This window comes from Phoca vitulina, unplaced genomic scaffold, assembly GCF_004348235.1.
Source record: "Phoca vitulina isolate PV1807 unplaced genomic scaffold, GSC_HSeal_1.0 scaffold45, whole genome shotgun sequence".
Lineage (NCBI taxonomy): Eukaryota > Metazoa > Chordata > Mammalia > Carnivora > Phocidae > Phoca > Phoca vitulina.
The window spans coordinates 1,857,160-1,879,589 of record NW_022589748.1 but is presented as its reverse complement, the minus strand read 5'-3'; the positions used below and the strand labels follow the sequence as shown (position 1 = coordinate 1,879,589).

Sequence of the window (22,430 nt, the reverse complement as noted above, 5' to 3'; positions counted from 1 at the left end):
ACTCCTGGGTGGGGGGAACCTTGGGTCTGTGGCCCCAGGTGTTTGGATTGGGGGAGGGGGGTGCTCTTTAGCTCAGTGGGAAGGAGATCCTCCTCAGGGGGAGTAGTGCCCAAGGGCTGGGGTGCTGTGACCTTGAGGTCGTGTCTCCAGTGCCCGGGGACACAGGAGCCCCCGCTGGACTTCTGCCTGCAGGGGAGCATGGGCTGAGGCTGCGGGAGGGGAGAGTGAGAGGGCCCTCAGGCCTCTTCCAAGTTTGAGTCAACCAGCCTCTCCCACTGCCCAATCCCCCAAAGGGCTAATGTGGAGGAAACCTGCCCCACCAGCCACTGACCTGCAGTCCCCTACGGGAACACCTTACTCTCTCTTAGCCAGCGGCCAGGGACCAGCTCATCTTGGCATTCAAGGCCCCCATGACTTGCTCCCCGCCCCGCCTTCACCGTGTCCTTGCATCAAGAGACCTCTTCCTTCTCCTCTTTCCCCTACCCTCTGCCACCCTGCATTCTTGCCCCCAAGCATCTGCTCAGGTCACCCCTCACTCTAGTTCCATTAAAGCCCCCTCCCCCATCCCTTCCCTGTGGGCAGTTCCCCTGAGCCCTGCTGTGGGGCCTAGCGCTTTAGCTCTATGCCTTCTTCAGGTACTGCCGGTTGTCTCCCCCCTGGACGTCTCCCTGCTGGACGGGGAGCTGGGTCCCCTCAAAGACAGAGCTGGGTGGGGGCCGGGCAGGCGCCAGGCCACTGTGGGCTCAATGGGGGTGGGGGGAGGAGTTGGGGATGCCATGTGTGGTACCCCCGCTCCTTCCCCGCAGTCCCCGAGACCAGGGCAGAAAAAAGGATGACAGGAGAGCCGAGTGCAGTCCCTAAAACAGGCTCTTTAATAACATTTATGTCTTCACTGAAGAGCTTCGCTTTTCCCACCCAGCGCCGGGCTGGGGCCGGCCGGGTCCGCGGGACGGCCGGATGGACGGGCACGGGGCGGGGGGGGCGACCGCACGGCGGGCGGCGGGGCCGGGTGGCCCCAGGCCCTTGGCGCCGCCGCGCGGGGCTAGTAGAAGGAATACTGGTTCTCGACGGCGCGCGTGTGGCCCCGCGCTCCCTCGCCCGGCGCGGCCTCCGGGGGCTCGTCGGCGCCGCCGCCCCCCGCCTCCAGGAGGCGCTCGGCGCTGTTGCTGCGGCTGCGCGCGCTCAGCGGGCCGTCGGCGGGGCGCGGGGCGGCGGGCGCGGACGCGGCCGAGGACGACGAGGCGGACGAGGACGAGGCGCCGCCCGCCTCCGAGGGCGAGGCGGGCGGGCAGGCGGCCGCGGCCAGGCTGGAGAAGTAGTGCTGGCCGGCCGGCTCGCTCCAGCAGGCGGGGGGCGCGGGCGCGGCGCTGGCCGAGGGCCCCGGGGCTGTGGCGGGAGAGCGCGGGCGCGTCAGGGCCCAGCCGGGCACCGTCGCCCCCGCCGTCCCCAGCCCCGGCGCGTCACACGCCGACGCGCAGACCCGCAGGAACGGGGTGGCCTGGCTCTCCTGGTTCCAGCCCCCCCTCCCTGGATACCTAATGTCACGGGGACGGGCGACAGGGCACACACAAACCCACGTGTGCCGGACCCCCTTCCCCGCCCCCCCAACACTTCCTTCAGCAGCTCTGCGCTGAGCCCCAGCTTTGCAGAGGTCTAGGGAATCCCTCAGCGCTGCCTCTGAGCGACCACCTTCCGCCTGCCCCCAGTCACTCAGGACCCGGACCCGGACCCGGACCCGGTCCCTGCGCGGCCACTCTCCCTCCAACCCTGATGGCCCGATTGCTTACAACCGCCCAAGACCTGGTGTTCATCCCACGGGGCCTAGCGGTGCTGGGCAGCAGCCTGTGGGTGACGCCCTCCCCGCACGGCCCACCTGTCTGTCCTCTTGAGCCATCACATAGGCCAGCTGGGGGGAGTCTTACCGGGTGGGGGGCCCTGGGCCCGCACGTAGCTGCGGAGGGTGATATCTGCAGAGCCCCCGGACTCCAGCGGGATGGGGTGGGTGTGGAAGTGGCGCAGCATGTCAAGCACGGACTGGAACCACAGGTGCTGTACGTGGCACTGCCCGTGGCTATTCAAGGACAGGCGCAGGTGCTGTGGGCACAGGACGGCGTGGTCAGTGGTGGCGGCCCGGGCTGGCCAACTGCTTTGCAAGCGCCTTTGAGGGTCATTACCAAGTCTCACAGAGACCATATGGGGCTGTGTCAGAGCGGGGGCACCTCACACATTGAGCCCCCTCTTAGGGGGTCACTCCAGTAGTGAGGATGGGGAAGGAGGGTAACAGCCAGGCTGGGGACTGACGGGAGCCGTGCATTTAGTCCCCAGGCTAGGAGCGCACGCATCATGCCCTTTGCACCCCCATCTCTAGTCTCCAATAGCCCCAGAAGGTAGAGATTGTAGTCCCCATGTTAGCAATGGGGAAACTGAGGCATAGGGAGGGAGGGAGTCATCCACAGTCTCAGAGCTAGGAAGAAAACTCATTTGTGTGATTCTCCCACCCTGGCAGGCTAGGAGTCTGCCTGCTGTTCCTGCAAGAGCTAAGGCCCGGGGTCCGGGGGGGCAGTAAAGACCCTGAGTCTAGCTGGGGAGGAGCGACCACATGTCCTTCTTAATGGTGCTGCAGCGGGAGCACCTGGAGCACAGGGAACAGGGCTGGTTCCTCCGTGGGTCTCCAGGGCCTGCATGTGACAAGTGCCGCAGGGAGAGGAGCCACAAGCCTGTGGTCTCTAGTGGTGAGTCACAGGTCTCTGGCTTCAGCCCTATTTTGCTCAATGTGTGTCCCGCAGGAGGAAGAGTGGCTGTCTCTGGGGGGAAGCTGGCCTGGCCACCTGCATAAAGGACAGAGAAGCCCTGGGGGTGGAAGGTGGTCCCATGAGTGAGTTCTGCTGCTCAGCAGGGCCAGAAATTGCCAGAACAGTGTGGTGAACCCAGGGAGCATTCCTGGCAGCCCAGGACAGGGGCTCAGCTGGAGAGGAACAGCCTAGTGGGGTCCTACCACAGCCTCAAGTCTGGGTAGGGCATTTGTGGGCATAGGCCTAGGCAGACTTGGGGCTCAGGGGGAAGGTGCAACTCAATTTTCGGGAAAACCTTCCAGACTCTTATTATCCGAAGGTGAAAGGCGTTGCCTAGGAGGCGTGCACACAGTAGGCTGGAGGTCCCGCTCTACCCCACAACTAACTTGTCAAACCCTGGACAGTCACCCAGCTCTGAGAGGGCAGCAGCTGGGGCGAGTTCCAGGCTGGGTCATGCCCTAGGAAGGAGAGGAGCCTCCCACCCTGCTCCACCACCCCCCACTCCCCCTCCCCGCCATGCCCCCATAGAGGGCTGGGCACCATCCTAGCCTCTGGCTTGGGCACGAGTCAGATCCAGGCGCTCCCGGGAGGCCACATGAGGCGGTGCTGGCCCAGAAGGAAACTTTGGGCTGCCAGGGACAGCGCTACATGCCCCGTTGCCAGAGGAGCTGGTAAGGGCAGCTGCTTCCCAAGGATGCGCCCCGGGGGAGGTGCTGCGTCTTCCACGCTGCCGAGGAGAGATGCCCGGGGAGCCAGGGGAGGGCCGGTGCCAGGCCAGCTGGGGGTTGGGACACTGACCGCCAGGGCGGGACTGGAGCAGGAGTCCTGGGGTGCCCCCTCCTCCAGCAGGGACAGACCGGAACCGTGTCCGGGGCTGGGTCTGTTGCCTTATCGGAAATTTGGGTTGGTGGGGGGAGCGGGGTTGAGGTTCCCGCCCGTTCTGGTCTCATTGTAACCACAACCCCCCCCACCCCGACATCATTGACTTTTCTGTCTTATTTTCCTTTGCACCTTATTATTATTAGCACACAGTGTCCTTCCTCGAGAGCCCCCCATCTGGGCACACTGCTACCCCCTTGCTGTGCCCTGTCTGGATCTCCCTTCTTCACCTCGAGGATTCTCCATCCACTGCACACCTCAGGTCACTGACCCCTTATTTTGGCTGGTGGGGTCAGGAGAACCGCTTCCCCTGCAGACCCTGCACGGCGGCCCTGTGGCCCAGTCTGCCTCCTCCTCTCCTGCCCAGCTCTTGAGGCCCACCTGTGTGTGCTTCTGTGACCCTGGGGCTGCCACGGGCCTAGCTCAGAGCTGGGGCTCAGGAGGGGTTGGTGAACTGACCTGAGCAGGGAAGGAGACGGGCTAGCTGCGTGTGGGTGGGGCAGGAGGGCCTTGGTTGACCTTGGCCCTGCACCAGCGTGGCTGTGGGCAGAGACCCTCAGAAGCCTTAGTGGTAAGCGATCCCCAGTGCATAGGGTCAAAGTGAAACCCTCAGAAGGGCCCGGCCTCCTGTGGGCTCAGCCACCAGTGGGTGACTTCCCCATCTGGATAATTAAGAAGCCACATCTAGGGCTGACCGCACCCCTCAGGGAGGTGTGTGGGGGGATGCAGGTGGGCTGAGGGCACGCCTGTGGGAAGTCATGCCTGCTCCTGGAGCACAGGTGCAACCTCAGGACCAGGACCACCTCAGTACCCGTCCCTCGGGGCTGGCCACACTGCCCCCGTGTGCCCCGCCTCCCCCCCACTGCCGCCTCCCCCTCTCCACGCCCCGGCTGACTTGCCTTGGCCTTGCCCTGGAAGTTGAAGGTCAGCACGTACTCCCCAGGCCGAGTCTCACTCTGGCGGATCACGAAGAGGCCGTGGCTCCGGGGCCCGCCGGCTAGCACCAGCTGAGCTGCCCTGACCCGTGACAACGTCCCGTGGAACCAGGGGTAGTCGGAGAGCTCCAGCTCAGGCTCGGCCTCCGGCTCCGGCTCCGCTCCCTCCTCCCCTGCAGAGGAATGGGAGTGTGAGGGGCGTGGGGGAGCGGAAGGGGTGAGTCAACGAGAGAAGAGATGCCACAGCTTCTTGGGTATTTGCATGTAAAATGCTGTTTGAATATTCTTAGAACGAGTCAGGGAACCAACCCAACTCACTAGTTCAGTGTATCAGGTAAACTGAGGCACAGAGAGACCGACTGTCCTGGAGTCACTCTATAAGTCAGCAGGAAACCTGGGAACAAGTCAAGTCTCCTTGTCCCCAACCCCTGGTTCCAACCCTTTACCCTCCACTCCTTCCTTTTCCATGGACTCGAGGGCCTGTGGGAGGGATCACCTTCCTGGACTCGCCCACAAAAGCCAGAACCACTGAGCTGCCGTGCAGTGTTCCCGGTGGGATGGGACATCATGGCTTCTGAGGCTCAGGAGGGCCCCTGTGGCCTGGGGGAGGGGTGTGGGGGGGGCAGGAAGGAGGCCCAGGGAGAGAAGACTGTGCGCACACCTGTATTATTGCTGTCCCTGCCGCCGCCACCCGAGGACTCCAGTGTCTCCAGGAAGGTCTCCAGCGGGACATGGACCAGGGACTCCCCGACGCCATCTCGGGCTCTGCTGTGTGGAGCTGTCACCACGGCTGCTGTTGTCTCTGGGGGCCGGGGCAGGTCCCCTGCTGGAGAAGAGGCGGGGGGGGGGGGGAAGCGCATCTGGGCACCAGCACCCCTCTAACCCTGCCCTCCCCCTCCCCCCGCCAGCTCCGCCCCCACCTACCATCCGTCAGCAGCTCACAGCTGCAGGAGGCCACTCTGCTGGCCAGGCAGCCTCCCCGGGTGCAGGACAGCTCAGCGTCTTCCTCACTGTCCCTGCGAAGGCAGGAAGGCACAACCGTGTCCCGCCATGGGACTCAGACCCCAAGCACGGGCTGCTCGCGGAGCCCCCAATGATGGCTGACAGTCCCCATGGCCAGCAGCAGCCCTCTCCTGCTCATCTGAGTCCCTCTGCCTCCACGTCCCTCCGTCTCAAGCCATCAGCTTGCTCTGTGGCCACCAGGGACATGCCTGGGCCATAAGGAGAGGTCTCCGAGTGGGTGCAGTCCTCCTTGAGGCCACATGAGTCCTTCCCACTGACCCACGAGGGGCTGGCCTCCTCCTGGGACCCCAGGGGGTGTCCCTCAAATGATGGCAGGGCAGCTCCCTTCCCTGCCACGGCCTTTGCCTCCCTGTCTGTGACACGAGGTGTCTGGGACCCAGCCAGTTCCAAAAGACTGCAAAGTGAGGTTCACCTTCACAGGGGCTGGGGGAAGAATTTGCAGGGTAGATGGCTGGGGGGCAGTGGCAGGGGATGGATCACAGCCATTTGGGGGATGGGGCAGGGAAGGGGGGCCTGGAAGGCACTCAGGCCTTTAATTGCGCTTCCTCAAATGAAGCTGTTAATTAGAAAGCAGCAGCCCCTCCCCCCGGGCCTGGCTCACCCCATTAGCCAGAAGAGCCAAATGCTCGGCTGTTGGCCAGCCTGCCCCTCCTACTCCCGGCCTCGGGATCGCTCCTGGATCATGAAGCCAGGCTCCCCGCTGCTCCTCCTCACACAGCTGCCCAATACTGCCCTCTGCTTATTACTAGCCATGGCTCCCCACTGCCCCCGACCTACCAGCTTCCCAGGCTCTCATCACAGCCCCCCCCTTCAGCTCTACGCCTAGCTGCCCAAAGGCCTGGACATCCCCTGCGCCCCTCCCATCTTTGGCTGGGCGGTCCCCTCTGCCTGGCTCAGGCCGGAGGAGGAGGGGAGTACTTCTACCAGTATACCTTCTCTGAGCCCCAGGGTCGGATTCAGGGCCTTGCCTCTGTTCTGCCACCTCTGGCCCTTTGGGCTCGCCCTGCCACTGCCCATGTCCTAGTGCTCTCAGATTCCCCTGGAGTAAGGACAAGTCCCAGTCCAACTTTCTTCCAGCTCCCTAGGCCCTGGACCTGTGGAGCAGCTCCAAAAAGCCGATTGGGACTGGGGGTCCGGACGAGCCTGGCCAGGACTGCCATGAGAAAACCCATCTCCCAAGCTCAGCTCCCGCCCTCACCAGAAACCTCACCCTGTAAGGGCGGGGGGACCATGGGGCACTACCTGGCCGGGCCCCCACCCCATCCACCCATCCTGGGGCCACCTGGGCACTCACCCGGGGTCCACGCAGCCCTGGATATCAGCCACCCATGAGTGCTTCTGCAGTGAGTCAATGGTCTCCAGGATATACTCAGCTCCGTTCTCGACCTGGGGAGGGGGTGGCCCGGAGTCCAGCCCTCAGCACAGGGCTGCAGACTCCAGGGCAAATGGCTCATCCCACCCCTCCGCCACGGGGGCTCACCGGTGCGGGCAGCAGGGAAGACAGTGTGGTCACCGTCGGGCACCACCCCAAGCCCAGGCCAGGGTCCCCGGGGCAGAGCCTTGGCCGCACTTTCAACAGCCCCTCCCTCCTGGGCCCAGCAGTGGGGATCATGGGGGATGATGTCCAGCCCCACTGAGCTCAGGTCCTCGGGCCCTGGAGATGCAGCCTCTGAGGAAGCCACGCTGACTTGGCACCCCGGAGATGGGGTGAAAGAGCATCACAACCCTCAAGTCCAAGAAGGGCCGGCTGGCCTAGCACACGGAGCTGAGGGGCTCCCACACCTTAGTGCCTGGAACTCTACCTCTGTGCCCCATGCCACTGGGACAGGCAGTGCCCAGAGCGTCACCCCGCCCATATCTGATGACCTCTTCCCAACGGCCCTGTGAGGGAGGCGGTAGGTTTTCCCCACTTTACAGAGGAGAAGACTGAGGGTCAGAGAGGTCGGGTGACTTGCTCACACCCGCACTCAGGGGCAGCGCCGGGACCTGAACCCAGATCTCCGTGATGCCAAGGCCCCGGGCTCTCAGCTTCGGGTGTGTCTCCGGTGAAAATGCAGTTGCTGCCTCCCAGCAGCTCAGAGCTGGGAGGGGCCTCAGAGACCACCTTCCACCCTGTCTGACTAGATGGGGAAACTGAGGCCCAGAGTGGGGCTGGCAGGTGAGCCCCTCTGCCTCAGGGCTCCTGGGCGCCGTGGGCAGCACGGTGGCCGGCCGGCTGTCGGGGACGAGGCTCTGGGCCTGCCTCACCCAGCAGACAAGAAAGCCAGGCAGGGAGGGACTATGTCCTCAGCCCCCGGGGGCCTGGGGTGACTCAGGGTACGAGGTTGGCAAATGTTTGCTAAATGAATAAGGGAGTTTTGTGGCTAAATAAACAAGGATGAGTAAAACATAAACCCAACGAGGAGCCTGAAGAGGAAGGTGGGGGCTTCACGCCTCTTGGGGTGGGTGGAACCAGGCCTCCTTGGGGCCTTGGCTTCACAAACACCCAATGCTTCGAGGAGGCCCAGGGCCACAGCCCTGGCAGCCTGGAGCCGTGTCCTCAGCAACCCAAGCAGGCCACCCTGGCGAGGTGGAGCCTGGGAAAAGGAAGAGAGCTGCCCCCAGACCCACCGGGGTGCCTCCCCGCCCACCCTCGGTGCCTTTGTGCCCTCCGTGGGACCAGGCAGGTTCCCACACTCCAGTGCCCAGGGACGGGGGCATTTGCATAAGTGCTGCGGGCTGTGGGGTGGGTATATGCTGGTTCCAGTTGGGGAAGGGAGGCAAGGAAGTGAAACTCAGGGGAGCTTCACTGGGCCAGGGGGAAATGGGAACGGGGGGCCCCAAATGGTGGGTGACACCCAGAGCCCGCGGCGCTGTAGCCCCAGGCCCGGATTCAAGGCCTAGCTGTGTGCCCGGCATCTGCGGCCGGTCCTGGGCCCTGCGGCAGGCTCCTCGCCCTCTCTCCCGCCGCGGTAGCCTCCGGCTGCGCTGCCCAAGGCGGAGGTGGCCTGGGGCGGCCGGGGGATTTGTGGGGCCGGGGGTGGGGCTCACCTTGAGCACAAACGTATTGTCTTTTTCTGGCATCTCCAGGGGCATAGTCGTGCGGACCTCGATGATGGCCGAGAGAGGGATGCTGACCTTGGGCCTGGAGGCCTGGGAGGCCAGAGGAAGGGGCAGTGAGAGAGTCACCCAGGGTCTTCTGAGAGCCTCTGCACCCTCCCACCCCTCAGAGGTCAGAGCCGCCCTCAGCTTGGAGCACCATGGCAGCCCTGGCTCTTGCTCACAGGTGGGTAAGTTGAGGGAGTTTCTGGGAAACAACGGGACCTCCCCAAGTCACGTCACAGACAGAGCTGGAACCCAATTCTGAGTCTCCCACCTCTGAGCCCTGAGGGGAAAACTCCACCCGGGCTGCCCTCCTGCCCTGTGTACCTACCATGTCTGTAGTTTTCACATTTTTGACCCCGACCCAGATGCAATAGATTTGACATCGTGACCCACTACATATGTACTTAGTTAAGGTCTCTGAAACGTCTCACCAGACAATATTTATCCTGTGTGTGATGGAGTAAGAGAATTTCTAGTCCATCCTAGTTCATTTGAGAAAAAAAAAAATGCTGCCCTCCCCCTTTAGAGCAGACTTTCCAGAGCATGGCTCTGGGGTCCCTGACTTAGAACAGGACTCCTGGAGAGGGGCAGGGCTGTGTCCCCGGGTGGAGGAAAAGGGACCAGTGTGGGGTTGAACCAAGGTGAGCTGTCAGGGCTCCCAGGGAGGGCCGCTCTGTGTTAGGCCCTCCCCACTCTGCTCCAGGGCTCCTGGCCACGGCCCTAAAGTCCCCCAGGGCTGGCTTGAGATTGAGCTTCCCGGCAGGGCTTGGGCTCCAGAACAGGGACTTTCTCTGGAGGAAAAGGGAAGGGCCGCACGCTGGGTGGGCAGGCTGATGGGAATTCCTGGTAGCACTGGCCGCCAGCCAGTGGGGGCAGGGCTGGGCTTGGAGCAGGGACTGAGGGCCTCGGTGGACCAGGGCAGGCCATCCTGCCGGCCAGCGGGGCCGGGGCTCAGGGTCCCGGAGTAGGGAGAACAGACACAGATGGACGGTGCCGGCCTGCTCTGGGGGCTTTAGCTGGGCTCCCGCTGGCTGGAGGGGCCGATTCCTGCGCCCGGCCTTCGAGATGCGGCTGTCCGAGCTCAGTGAGTGGCCTCTGACCCTACTCCAGCCACACTTGATCCTTCCCATTCCCTGGCCAGGGCCGGCGGGCGGTGCCACCCCTCCAGAGCTGAGGCACGAGTGGTGACTGGTAGGACGGGCGAGACTTTTTAAAAGAGAGGCCCCAGCTGCTGCACCCCCTCCCCCAAGGGCAGCGGACGCTATTTACAGCCGGGCAGCTGTAACTGCCACTCAGGCCCAGAGGCACTGAGCCCTGGGCCTCTGTCCTTGCCCTTTGGGCGACTCTGGGCCAGCCCCACCCCGCCTGCCCTACTCACCGGGGCTCAGTCTCTGACAAGTGGTGGAGCTGGGCTTAATGGTCTAGGATTTCTCTCAGGGGCCTAATGGTGGGGGGCCTGGCAGGCAAAAATCCCTTGGGAAGTCGGGGTCCTATGACTCAAGGGAACAAGTGTGTCCCCGGGAAATCATCTCTCCAGAGTCCATGCAGCTCGTGGGCGCCCAGCCTTGGGGAGCCCACACCCTGCCCCTCCAGTGGAGAGAGAGGCAAGGAGGTGCACCCAGAGTCTGACAGCCTGGGAGATGGAGAGAGGCGAGAGGCTCAGGGTGACTAAAGGTGCCGGGGAGTAGGGAGGGCCGGGGGGGCGGCGAGGGAGGGCTGGGTGGTTCTTGGGGTGCTGCCAACTGCCGCACCAGCACAACCTCCCACCTTTCCGAACCTCCCAGCACACGAGTAGCTCCCACCTCCACGCTCCTCCATTCTCAGGACCACCAGGGTGGTGGGTATATTTAGCCTGGCTCTGCCACCCACCAGCTCTGTGACTCTGGGCAGGCCACACCTCCTCTCTGAGTATTCCTTTGTTCTCTCTTCGGTGACCTGGGGATTGTGATGCCCACCCTGTGGGGGGCCTGGGGGGATGAGATTACGCACCAGGCTTAGGGCTCGGTATGCCGTACGCCCTCAGAAAATGGGCACTATTGTTACAATTATTCCCACCTTCCCAACAGGGCAGGTGTGCCACCGGGGAGGGGGCCCATAGCCGCCCCCAGGGCTCCGATGGTGAGCCCCCAAGCTGGGGAGGGGGCATGGTGCACTCAGGTGAGCAGCAGAGCTGGAGACAGCTAGAAGCTTAGCTTTCAAGACCTGGGCCAGGTAAGGGCCACCCACCAGGGGCTGGGCCGCAGCCTGGGAGCTGCACCGGGGACCGACACGTTTCAGGCGCCCTCCCTGTCTGGGAGGCTCCAGCCACCCAGGAGCCCCGGATGAAGGATGGAGGAGGGCAGGCCGCCCTGGCACCCTCAGCTGCCCCCCACGCTGGGCCGGGCGCTCACCTTGGGTGGCACGAAGAACTCGAGCCGGAAGCGTTCGCCGGCCACCGCCCTGCGCAGGAGCAGGCGACACTTCTGCCACTGGGCCGTGCCACCCGGGCCCGCGGCCGCGTCGTCGGCTACCATGAAGCGCAGCGCGCCCTCGCGCTGGATGTCCACCAGCTCCACCTTGGCCGCCAGCGTCCGCGACAGCCGCAAGCGCCGCGTCCACTTGTCGCGCGGCTCGGCGGGGGGCTCGGCGGCCCGCGGGGGGGTGCCCGCGTCGGGCTCGGGCGAGGCGCGCCGGTGCCACATGTCGCGCACGCCGTCCACCACGCACAGGCTCATGTTGCGCAGCGAGAAGCCCTTGCGGACGCGGGCCTTGGCCGCCGCCTGCGTGGACACGTCCTCCGAGCTCCGCGAGTGGCCGTAGGCCGCCGCCTTGAGTGCCGCGGGCCCCGACATCTCGGGCTCCATGGCGTCGGGGGGCTCAGCTGCCCCCCGAGGCGCCGGCCCGGCCACCAGCACGCGGCGCACCTCCTCCCCGAAGACGTCCAGGAAGTTGGCGGCGAAGTGGCGGGAGAAGGAGGCCCCGGCGTCGGGCGTGTCGTAGGCCGGGTTGTCCCGCAGAAAGCGGCAGAACTTGTGCGCGAAGTCCACGGCGGCCGCCTGCGCATGCAGCTCGCAGAACTGCCGCCAGTCGGGGACCGGGGCGGGGGCGGCGGCGGCGGGGCCGGGGGCGGCACCATTCATGGCTCCCGTCCCATCGCAGCCCCCTGCGGCTGTGGGCGACAAGAGCGCGGGGTGACTCTGGGACCTCAGCGCCCACCCGGCCCCTCTCCCCCCGGGGCTCCCTGGGGCTGTGTGTGTGTTGGGGTGGGGGGCGACATCATGCAGCCATTCAGAGCAGAGAAGGACGGCAGCGTCTGCAGGAGGGGGTTCCCTCCCCCGGCACACTCTTCAAACGGCATTCTCGAGGTCATTTCTGGGGCTGGCGGAGGCTGCGGTCCCAGGTGCCTTGATTTGGGTTCCCCACGAGCCTCCTGTTACCTAGCTTCCCAAGCCGATCTCTTCTGAGGGCCCCTAAAGGTGGGTGGACAGGAAGAAGTCGTGTGCACTCCTCCGGGCTCTGCCTTTGAAATATGCCAAGAACTCAACCTTTCCTCCACTCATCATCCAGGCTGCCCTCCAGGGGCCCACATGACCTGTTCTCTCCCCGGCGGTACCTTAGCAGCCTCTTCACTGGCCCCCAGAACTTCAACTCATCCCCTCCCCCCCTCATCCAGTCTGTTCTCCACCCAGGAACAGAGTCATCACTCCTAAAACAAGACAGATTAGGTCCCTTCTTTGCTCATAATCCTGCATTGGCTCCCATTCCACTCAGAGTAAAAGTAGAAGTCCCACCCATAACACCCAAGCTGTCACATGATCTGCCTCCACTTACCTCCCTGAGCCTATCTCCTGCCACTCTTCCCACCTACTCTGCTCTGGCTGCTGCTGGGGCCCACCCCAGGGCCTTTGCACCTGCAATTCTCTCTTGCACTTGCCTGGAACGTTCTTTCCCCCACACTCCCTCACCTCCTTCAGGTTTCTGCTCATCTACAATCTTGTCCAATAGCCTTCCCTGGCCCCCACTCTACTGAGAGTAAGGAATGCTCCTGTTCCACCCAGCGCTGGTGTCTGCATGCCCTTGGATTGCTTACTTTTCTCTGTGGTGCTTATCCCCATCTGACATACCATTTGTTCCCTTGCTTGGTTGTGTTGTCCTACCCCTCACTCCCCACCACACCCTTCCCCTGAGAATGCAGTGTTTTAAGTGGCTATGTCCCCAGTGCTGGGCACACGGTAGGCACAGTAAACACTGAATGAATGGTTGGCTCAGTTGGTAGAGCATGCGACTCTCGATCTCAGGGTTGTGAGTTCAAGCCCCATGTTGGGTACAGAGATTACTAAAAAAAATAATAAAATACTGAATGAACAAATGGATGTGTCCAGCACATGTTCACACATGGATGTGTCAGGCATGTCACAGCTGTCACTGCCTAAGCCTTCACATGGGGCCCAAGAACACGCAGCTCGTTAGTGACGGGCCTGGGATCCTCCCCCTGACTCCAGGACCTCAAGGGCTCACCTTCCAGTGTGGACCAAGCAGGACCCGTTTTTCATACTGGCACTGAAAGCACTGCGTTCTCAGACCTCTTTCCGTCCCCATGGTCTGCACTCTTCCCACCTTCTGAAATGCTGTTCCCTCCGAGCTCCCATCCAAACCTGGCCTTCCTGAAGAGGTCCCGATGTAGGGACTCCAGTTCGCTCCTGTTCCCAGGCCCATCCAGCCTATATTACTCTGGTTCGCCAAACTACTGGTGTGCCCAGGCATTTGGGGGCCTTGCCTCCTTGTCCCCCAAGGTGGCCACCGCTCCTGGGGGCACAGGTCCAGCCCGCTCTGTTTATATATTCCACCCTGCCCCTAGGCCAGGGTGAAAATTACCAGTGGGGAGGAAGTGGGGTGATGAGGTCCTGCCCTGCCTTGGGGAGTCCCTGTCTGAGGAGGTTAGGCCTGTCTTGACTTCCCCTACCCACCCTTGCTGGCTGGCCAGGAACCTAGTAGGCCTGAAGCCCAGCAGCCCTCAGTGTCCCCTGGGTCTAGCTGGAGGGGCTCAGAGCCTGGTGTTAGGGGAACTGAGACAGAAGGTCATGCCCTCACCTGTCCTCCCAGGATCCCCACATTTCCCAGCATGGCCCTTCCCTCAACTCCTGGGAGCACCAGCTCATCTCTCCTCTGGGATCCAAACTCTGTAATTAAATGCCTGGTAAAAAATAGCTGCCCCACTTCTACGAGATCCTCTGCGGGGCCTCTAGGCCATACAGCACCGTGGGAATTCCCGCTCACCTCGGGGCAACCTCGGCCATTGATCTGTAGTCAATAACCACAGGACAGCCCCAGGGAGGAAACGGGCCACTTGATGAGGCTAGTTCGCACAGAGGACAGTTTTCCCAACCGGCGGGGCTGCTCAGAGACTCCTATCCGGGCCTGAGAAAGAGGGTAGCTGGGAGTTAGGAAGGTTTCCTGGAGGAGGGGGGCTCTGCGTTGGCCTTTATGACAGTGAAGAGGGAAGTGGACGAAGACTGACCTTACCGCAGGGATGAACGGTAACTGGGAGGCAGACTTTCAGGACATGGTGGGATTGGGGGAGAATGGGGCCTGCTCGTCTTCCTTTCTTCATCTGGCTAACTCCTACTCATCCTTCAATAATGAATCCAGGGGCCACTTCCTCTAGGAAGCCTTCCCTGACCTCCCCCCTGCGTCCCCCCACTGTGTGGCATGAGTGTCTCCTCCAAGCTCCAACAGTCCCCTCCCAGAAGCCCCTCTAGCAAGGTGCCAATTACCGGGTGCTCCAGGTGTCTGTTCCCATGTCTGTCTCCCCATGTGGCATAGACACTCCTTGGGGGCAGAAGGCAGGCACGAGGCATATGCCAGGAATGAGGGTGGAGGTGGGAATGCACCTGCCACCACCACCACCGAGGCCTCTAGGGAAGGTGGAGAGCCAAGGCCTTGTCCTGACTTGCTGAGGGGGCACATTTTGGGGGTGGGAGTGGGGAGAAAGCCCTGCAGCTAAGCCTGTGAGGCTCTGTTCCTGTGCTCCAAGCCCACCCACTCACCCAGCGGAACCGTGCTCCCCACAGTGGCCTTTCCTCCCCGTTCCGCCAGGAGGCTCAGACTGGGTGACACAGCAGCCTGGGAAGCCAACTCCCAGTGTGAACACCCATCTGCCCCACCTGGGGCTGGGAGGAGGTGCGGGGGGGGGGGCAGGGAGGAAAGCAGTCCCAGTGGGCATCTTTGCACATCAATCCCTGGTCCTCCTCATTCTTCCTGCGGGATGAAGGGGCAGAGCAGAGGGACAGGGCCCTGGGGGGAGGCTCTCACAGCGTGCGTCCCAGCTAGTCCTCACAGGAGCTAGGGGTGGGACTCAGAGAACTTGCCACGGATATGGTGGTTATGGCCATGCCCTGGGTAGGGACTGGCCTGGGAGGCACTGGGAGGTTAGGCCTGTCTTGACTTCCCCTACCCACCCTTGCTGGCTGGCCAGGAACCTAGTAGGCCTGAAGCCCAGCAGCCCTCAGTGTCCCCTGGGTCTAGCTGGAGGGGCTACACGGAAAGGACAGGGGTTGAGCCTCCAGAGGTCAAAGTTAAAGCAGCAGGGCCAGCAGGGAGCCCCGCACAGAAAGTGGCTTTCTGGGAAGGGGAGGCCGCCGGCCACAGAAGAGGGCTCAGCCCCAACCCAACTGCCCTTGGAGCCAAAACTGGGGATGAGACCAAGTGCAGGGATCTTGGCTGACCTGGGTTCAAGGCCCGACAGCCCCACTACCCTCTGGGTGAGTGACGCTGACCACAACTCCCACCTCTGAGCCTGCTTCTTCACTTTAAAATAGCAAGGAGGGCTACCCCTCCCTGGAAGGACAGCACAGGAGACAGACAGTGCACCGTTATAATCCATGTGCGGCCACGGGCAGAGCCGGCCCCCCCCCCCCCCCCGCCAACCTCTGGGTAGTGAAGCCAGGAGGCTTTTCCAGCCCTCTCTAGGGACCAGCCGGTGTGTCACCCAATTAATGAGACAGGGCCCTCCCCCATTCTGCAGGTGACCATACTCAGATATGGGAAAAGCAGAACCCCAGGGGGGAGGGGATCCCAGAGGTACCAGGAGCAGGGCGGCCGAATTCACCCCGGCCCCTGCCGTCTGGTTGGCCTGGAAGGTTCATGGATGAATCATCCTCCAGCGGCGCCTTGGGGACCCCCCTAGGTCTTTGCCCCTGCCCGGATGGCCATCCTCACTCTACTGATTACTCAAATTCTCCTTGGCACTTAGACTGCGTAAAACCTTTTCTTCCAGGAAGCCCCCCTACACTGGCCCTCCCTCCCTGAGCTCCCATGGCCCCAGTGGTCCTTGGCCTTCTTGCTTCTGTGGGCAGGGTCCCAGTTCCTCCGCCTATGGCCCCGGGGAGCCAGAAGAGACTTGCTGAGTCAGTGCGGGATGGCGCCAGACTGGGCAACAGTGGGCTCGCCGTCTCAGGCCAGGCCCTGCATCTCCTCAGGCCTTGGCTCCCCATCAGTGAAACGGGGTGCTGAGCAGTGGCCTCCAAGGCCTGGGGCTGTCATGGCCCTTGGATGCTGATGACTGGGGCCCCACTGTCACCCCCCTGGGACCAGGGATGGGCAGGGGTTGTCTCTCATCTTCAGGCTTCTTCTGTGAAGACAGGGGTGGGAGACAAACGGTGCCCACCTGGACAGACCGCCCTCCCCTGATGCATCACCCCGTGGGTTTCGAGGCTCCGCTGGCCTGCCTGGCTCCTGTTTTTTTTTGTTCCCATTTCACCAGGGCTGGCGCATGATGGGAGGGGGCGTCCAGGAGGCGAGATGGGGGAAGCCTAATCAAGTCCTTGCCTGTCACCTTTCCAAGCCAAGGATTCTCCTAACCCCGCGGCCAGGAATCCAGATGGGAGACCACCCCCCCACACACACACCCGGTTAGAGGCCTGGGAGAGGGGGCGGCTGGCCTTCCGGTGGTAAAAATAGCACTCACAACTGGAATACAAAAAAGAAGGCCAATCATCAGCCCCTGCCACACGCAGTTCCGGACCCCACGGCCAGGTCATTCCTTAAAATATTGATGAGGCAGCCTAGCCTCCCCCGCTAATGGGCCGACGACCCATCGATCCAACCCGCAGTGGGCAGAGGCCTGGGGGGGGGGGCAGGAGGCACCAGCCTGGCCCACAACCTGCAGGGGCCTCGGGGCCTTGTGTGCGGGAACCCCAGCGGGAGCTTCTACCACCACAGGAGACGATCTGCCCCCAGGGAAGGGAAGGAGACCCTGCAGGGCAAGCTAGCCACTCAGCACCCCAAAAAGCTGTCCTGGGGGGCTGCCCCTGGGTAAGCTCATCCAGCACCAAGGTCCTTGACCCTTCTCCTGCCCCCTCGCTCAGCTCCGTGCTCAGGGGAACACCCAGACAGCCAAGAGCCAAAAGGGCTGGTGAGGGTCAGAACTGAGGGTGCTCTGTTCTGCGCTGGGGTGGGCAGTGACCCCCCAAGAACCATTTATGATGGGGAAACTGTGGTCTCTGCCTGGGGCCCCCCAACACAAGAAGAGAAGACAAGGCCTCCCTCAGCCTCAACCATGCCCACCGATGTCCTGTCCTCCAGGCTTCTCAGGATGGACCTGGCCTGGCCAACCCAACCCCACCCTTGACCACGAACGCTCCTTCTGTCCTCTGTGGGGCGGTCCCCTCCAGCCCCCACAGGACACAGACCACATCTGGGCTAGTCCTTCCTCCAGGAGTGCCTTCCGCCTACGGGCTGGCTGCCTGAGTTTCCCCCGCGGATGGAGACAGAGTACACAGCGCACATTCCCTGTGTCACTGTTGGGTACTTGGGTGTTGGCTCTCTAGTCTAGTACCCGCCCCCAGCGCGTCCCCCCAGGGCAGGCTCTGAACCAAGGCCTCCGGCGAGTGAGGTGTGGCTGGAATTCCCCAAGCCTCCCACACAGAATATCTGTGCTCACCCCATGACCCCGGAGGAGGCCCAAGTGGGCATCATTTCTGGTCTTAACAACCTTGAACCTGCTGGGGCTTTGCTGCCGAGTGGGTGTGGGAGGAGGGCGCTCTGGCTAGTGACAGGGACAGGTGCAGAGTAAGAGCCCTGGGGGCTCCTGCCCTGTATGGGTAGCAGGGGGTTGGGGGGAAGGGCGCTCAGGTGGGCCCGGCCTTTTGGAGCAGCAGTGTCTCTAGCAGGGAAGGGGACCGTCCTGCTCTCCCACACGGACTGCTTCATGGTCCAAGGCCCATGCTGAGGAGCAGCGTTGGGGGGCGGCCGTCAAGAGCCGGAGCAGCTCTGGGCTCAGGGCCCCCCCCCCCCATGCCTTTCACACACAGCCAGCCTTTGCCAACTGAGGGAGGGTGGAAGCCCTTCTGGTGAGCCCCTGGGCTTTCACGGATGCCCCCGATCTGGACAAGCCCTGCTGGCTCTGGGACCTGCAGACCCCCGGTCCTTGGGGGCCCCACGGCTGCTCCCATGCCAGAGGCCCCACTGCCTGCCCGGGCCCCCACCTCATCTGGTCATTTGCCATGTGGGACGGTGGAGAAGGTTAACAGCCTGAGACCTCGGGGCGCCTGGCTGGCTCAGTCAGAAGAGCCTGCAACTCTTGATCTCGGGGCTGCGAGTCTGAGCCCCATGTTAGGTGTAGAGATTGCGCACACATAAAATCTTAAACAAACAAACAAGAGCCCTTAGGTAACTGGTTAAGGAATCAAAGCTTTGCTTCTATTTCATGAATGTTCTGCCTCCATTCCTCTTGTCCTCTCACTGCTCTGAGCAGATGGCTCCTCCCTGGCCTCCCTGTTTCCCACTGACCTCGCCAACCCCCAACAAATCCAGGCTCCACAGTGTGGCCAAGGTCTTTTCCAAGAACCCACATCCAGCTGAGCTATGTCCCTGTTTCAGACCCTTCTCCCCTCACATCCTCCCTGCCAAGAGGGGATTTGCCCATTGTACAGATGAGTAAAGAGGGTTCCGGCAAGGGCAGTGACTGACCTATCATTCACTGGATTTGCACTGGGTTCCCACTGTGTGCCAGGAGACATGCTGGGGGGTCCAGCGCCATAGAATGGGCGAGAGGGAAGGGTGGAGCCGAGTTCCCATCTGTCCCTTTCTGCAGCATGCGCTACTCAAAACAGGGCCCTGTCCCTGGGGAGCTCTCCTCTGAGAGCATTCGGGTGGGGGGGCACCCAGGCCCCACCTCAGGAAAAGGAAAGGAGATGCCCACACTGAGAAGGGGCATGCTGACAGGCTGGAGGGCAGGGGAGTCCAGAGCTGGGCCCTGGAGGAAATAGAAGTCAGATGAGCAGGCAGTGGGGCCCAGGACAATGAGCTATGCCGGGGCCTGGGGGCTTAGGAGGGAAGCCCATCCTCCTTCAGAAGCACCTGGTGCTGGACAGTTCCTGGACAGCTGAAGGTGGAGTGCAGGCTGGGATGGCTCCAGCTGCACTTGCCCTGCCCTCCCTGGGTATAGAGCAGAGGCACCCCCTCTCCAACCTCTAAGTCTCTCCCAGTGCCTTGGATCTCACCTAGGCCTGGATTCATACCCTTCCCAGACCTCTCTGGCCCAGCCCCTGATACCTGCAAGACACCCCCCTCAACTCCTACTACCCAGCCCACCAGTCTGCCTTCTGACTTTTCCATGACATCCATACCAGTGACTCCTGAGACCTCCAATACCCCCCCTCAGTTCTGAGTATCCCAGACCTCTGGGTACTAACAGGTGCTTATAAAGCTTCCTTGGGTCTTTCTCTGAACAACTGAACTCCCACCGTGGCTGATCTCCAGGCACCTCAAACTCACCACTTCCGAGTTCTATTACATCCTCTTCCTCCAACCCCTGCTTGCTCTCTGCTCGGAGTCTCAGCACCCAGCCCGGCATTGCCCCACCTGCTCCCACTCCTCTGCCCCAACAGCTGCCAGGCCCCTGAGCTGGTGGAGGCCTTGGGAACACCCCCTTTGTCCTGTACCCGCCTCCACCCTCCGCCTCCACCCTCACTCTCCTGCCCCTCTACAATAGCATCAGACCATGACCCCCCAGCAGGTGTTATACCCACCCCCAGGTAGGCCCCATCCACAGAGGGTCCGAAGTATCTGGAGAATGGAGCCCAAACCCTGCATCATCCAGAGGAGTCAAAAGATGCTATAATCCTACACACTGATGCCCTGCCTTGATCTGCCCAAAGAGGTGTGGGCTATAACCTCCTCTAGATAGAGGAAGGTCTGAAAACAGACCTAACCAGGTGAGGGGGAAGAGAAACTTCCCCAAGGCTCCAAGGATGCCACTGCCCCTCGGTCCCATGTGGACAATGAGGAGCAGGAAGTGAGGCAGGCTCCAAGAACCCCATGGACACAGTAGCCAGGAGACCCATGGCACCTAAAACCCTAATTCCCCACAACCCAGGATAGGTACACAGGCAAGAGGTAATGACCAGGCTCTTGTCAGAGACAAGTGGCTTAGAGGCCTGGCTTGTTGGTTGAGTGGCTCTGGCCCAAGTCATTTCACTTCCCTGATCTGTTTCTTTCTCTGTAAGATGGGGATAATAATAGTACCAAACCCACAGGGCTATTGTGAAGATTACATGAGACTTGGCACATCAACTCAAAACCAAATGCTCAGTCTTGGGGGAAGCCCACTCTTCGTTGTGGTTGTGTGTGTGTGTGTGTGTGTGTGTCTTCTCCCTAGGAGACCCACTAAGGAGGAAAGAAGGGCTTAGAAAATTTAGACACATTTTCCACAACAGGTAAGAGGAAAAGCATGTATATAGAAATGCTCAATTCCTTAGAACCATTCAACTAACCCGCTTCAGAATCTCTTGCCCACCATCATACATGCCCTCTAGAGGGAGAGAGGAGTAGAAGGGAGCAGTTGGTGGGAAACTCTGCCTTCCAGACCCCCATAAACGCCCTGACTCATGCCAGCCTAACAGCACTGACCCTACTGCCACACCTCTCCCAAAGTTCCTAGGGCTGGAAGGTTCTAGGTCACTCCCCTGACCAGTCGCCTCCGGGATGGAGCAGAGGCCAAGAAGGAAGAAATCTGTTTAAAGTGGCCACAGAGTTGGGGGAGGGGGGTTCAGGTCACGTCCCCCATAGAGGCAACCAAAGCCTCTTAGGGAAACCTCCCCTCCCTCCACCTGCCCTCACTCACCCCATGATCAGTGGCCTGTGTTGGAGTGGACAACTCTTGCTGGTCACCCAGCTAGGAGGGAGGCAGCACCATCTCCATTTTACAAGGTACATAATGGAGGCTCAAAGTGCAGAGGCAGGGATCAACCCGGGTTTGACTCCCAACCCTGAGGTTCTCCCCGGCACCAAGTCGGTGTGAACACCGATTCTGGCTTATCCACGTTCAGTTACTCCTGAGGCTGGCAGCCCGATCCGCCCTGAGGATCCTAAGGGACCTCAGTCACTGCAGACTTCTCCCTCTGAAGACCTCACTTCGTGGGCTGATGGCGGGGCCCGGCCGGGTCCCAGCCTCTGCCTGGCCTTGGCGGGCTAGGTTGGCGCGGTTCCGGGCCGCGCGCGGCCCGCAGGTTCATCAATGGCTGAGGCCGAAGGGCCTGAATGGAGGGCATGAACCCGCCCCTTCTTAAAGGCGCCGGCCTCTCGGGCACCCGCAGCGGTCCTCCCCACTCTCGAGGGCGGTCGGAGAGCTCCCGGGGTAGGCGGACCGAACTGGTGACCGTGAGAAAGACGGCCTGGGCCGAATGGAGGGCGTGTCGCCCCGGCGACTGTGGACTGGATAGGGTCCTCCCGGGGCTCGCACCCTCCTTCCAGGTTGGCCCGCCCCCCGCTCTCGCAGCCCAGGGAAGGGACGCGGGCTCCCTCGCGACGCTCCCCAGCCGGAGACCCCTCCTCCAGGGGCCCCGCTGCGCTCGCCCCACCGCGGGCCCTGGGCCCTAGGAGGGGGCGGGGGCGCAGCTGCTCCGGAGGCGGCTCGGCCCCTCCCGCTACTCCCGCCCGGCCGGGAAGGGGGGGGTCGGCGAGTGGGTCCCCGCCGGGGGCGCATCCCCTCCGTCGCGCTCCCTCCCACCCGCGCACACAAAGACGACACGCGCGGACCAGGGCGCGTGCGGCCGCGCTTCCCGGGGCAGCCGTGCGCACACACACGCACGCCCTCAGGGACTGCCCGGGTCTGGGGAGACGGACGAGGGAACTGAGGACAAGCAGACCGTACCTACAGGCGCTCAGCTGCGACCGGGCGGGCCGGGGCGCCGGCGGAGCGCTGCCCCGACCGCGGCCCGGCTCCCGGGGCCCGGCGGCTCATGGCCCGCGGCGGGTTCGGGCTCCCTCCGGGCGGGCGCCGGCGTTGGCTGCGGCTCCTCCTTCCCTCGTCCGCAACCTCGAAGGCTCGTGCGCTCCTCGCGGGCCCTGCGCGGCCCCGGCTCGGCGGTCCAGGCGGCCGAGCCCCGCGCGCTGCGAGCCCAGCCCCGCGCCGCGCGCGCCCCGCCCGCTCCCCCTCGTGCCCCCCGCCCGCGCGGCGCGCGCCTCCTCGGCCCCGCCCCCGGCGCGGGCCCCGCCCCCCGCCCGCCTTGAGCCGCGCCGGCCCCGCCCCCGGCGCGCCCCCAGGCCTCCGCCGAGCCTGAACCGCGCCCGCGGCTGGTGCTAGCTAGCTTCCTTGGGGCTGCGGCTGCGGCGGCCGAGCCCTGGGGCCCAGGGGGTTAGGAGCTGGCCTGCAGCCGCCCCCTTTGGGGCGAAAGTCACCCCCCTGCGCGGAAGCGTGCCCCGGGAGCGCGGTGGGTGGGGGCCGGGTGGGTGGCCC

The 22,430-nt window shown here is 63.1% G+C and overlaps 1 protein-coding gene across 2 annotated transcripts; it reads right to left on the bottom strand.

Annotated features, from left to right (window-relative positions):
- Nucleotides 1-1,042: 1,042 nt before the first annotated feature.
- Nucleotides 1,043-21,888, bottom strand: SH2B2 (SH2B adaptor protein 2). Of its 2 annotated transcripts, XM_032431205.1 has the most exons (9): nucleotides 21,846-21,888; nucleotides 11,104-11,861; nucleotides 8,660-8,761; nucleotides 6,924-7,015; nucleotides 5,531-5,622; nucleotides 5,268-5,432; nucleotides 4,571-4,779; nucleotides 1,923-2,094; nucleotides 1,043-1,386 (listed from the first exon to the last, which is right to left on the bottom strand). In XM_032431205.1, the coding sequence occupies exons 2-9, from the start codon at nucleotides 11,830-11,832 to the stop codon at nucleotides 1,043-1,045; spliced, it is 1,905 nt and encodes a 634-aa protein (XP_032287096.1). In that variant the 5' UTR covers nucleotides 11,833-11,861; nucleotides 21,846-21,888. The 2 variants fall into 2 exon arrangements, with proteins under 2 accessions (XP_032287096.1, XP_032287097.1); XM_032431206.1 differs by lacking the exon at nucleotides 21,846-21,888 and having other exon boundaries at nucleotides 11,104-12,038.
- Between the last annotated feature and the right edge of the window lie 542 nt (nucleotides 21,889-22,430).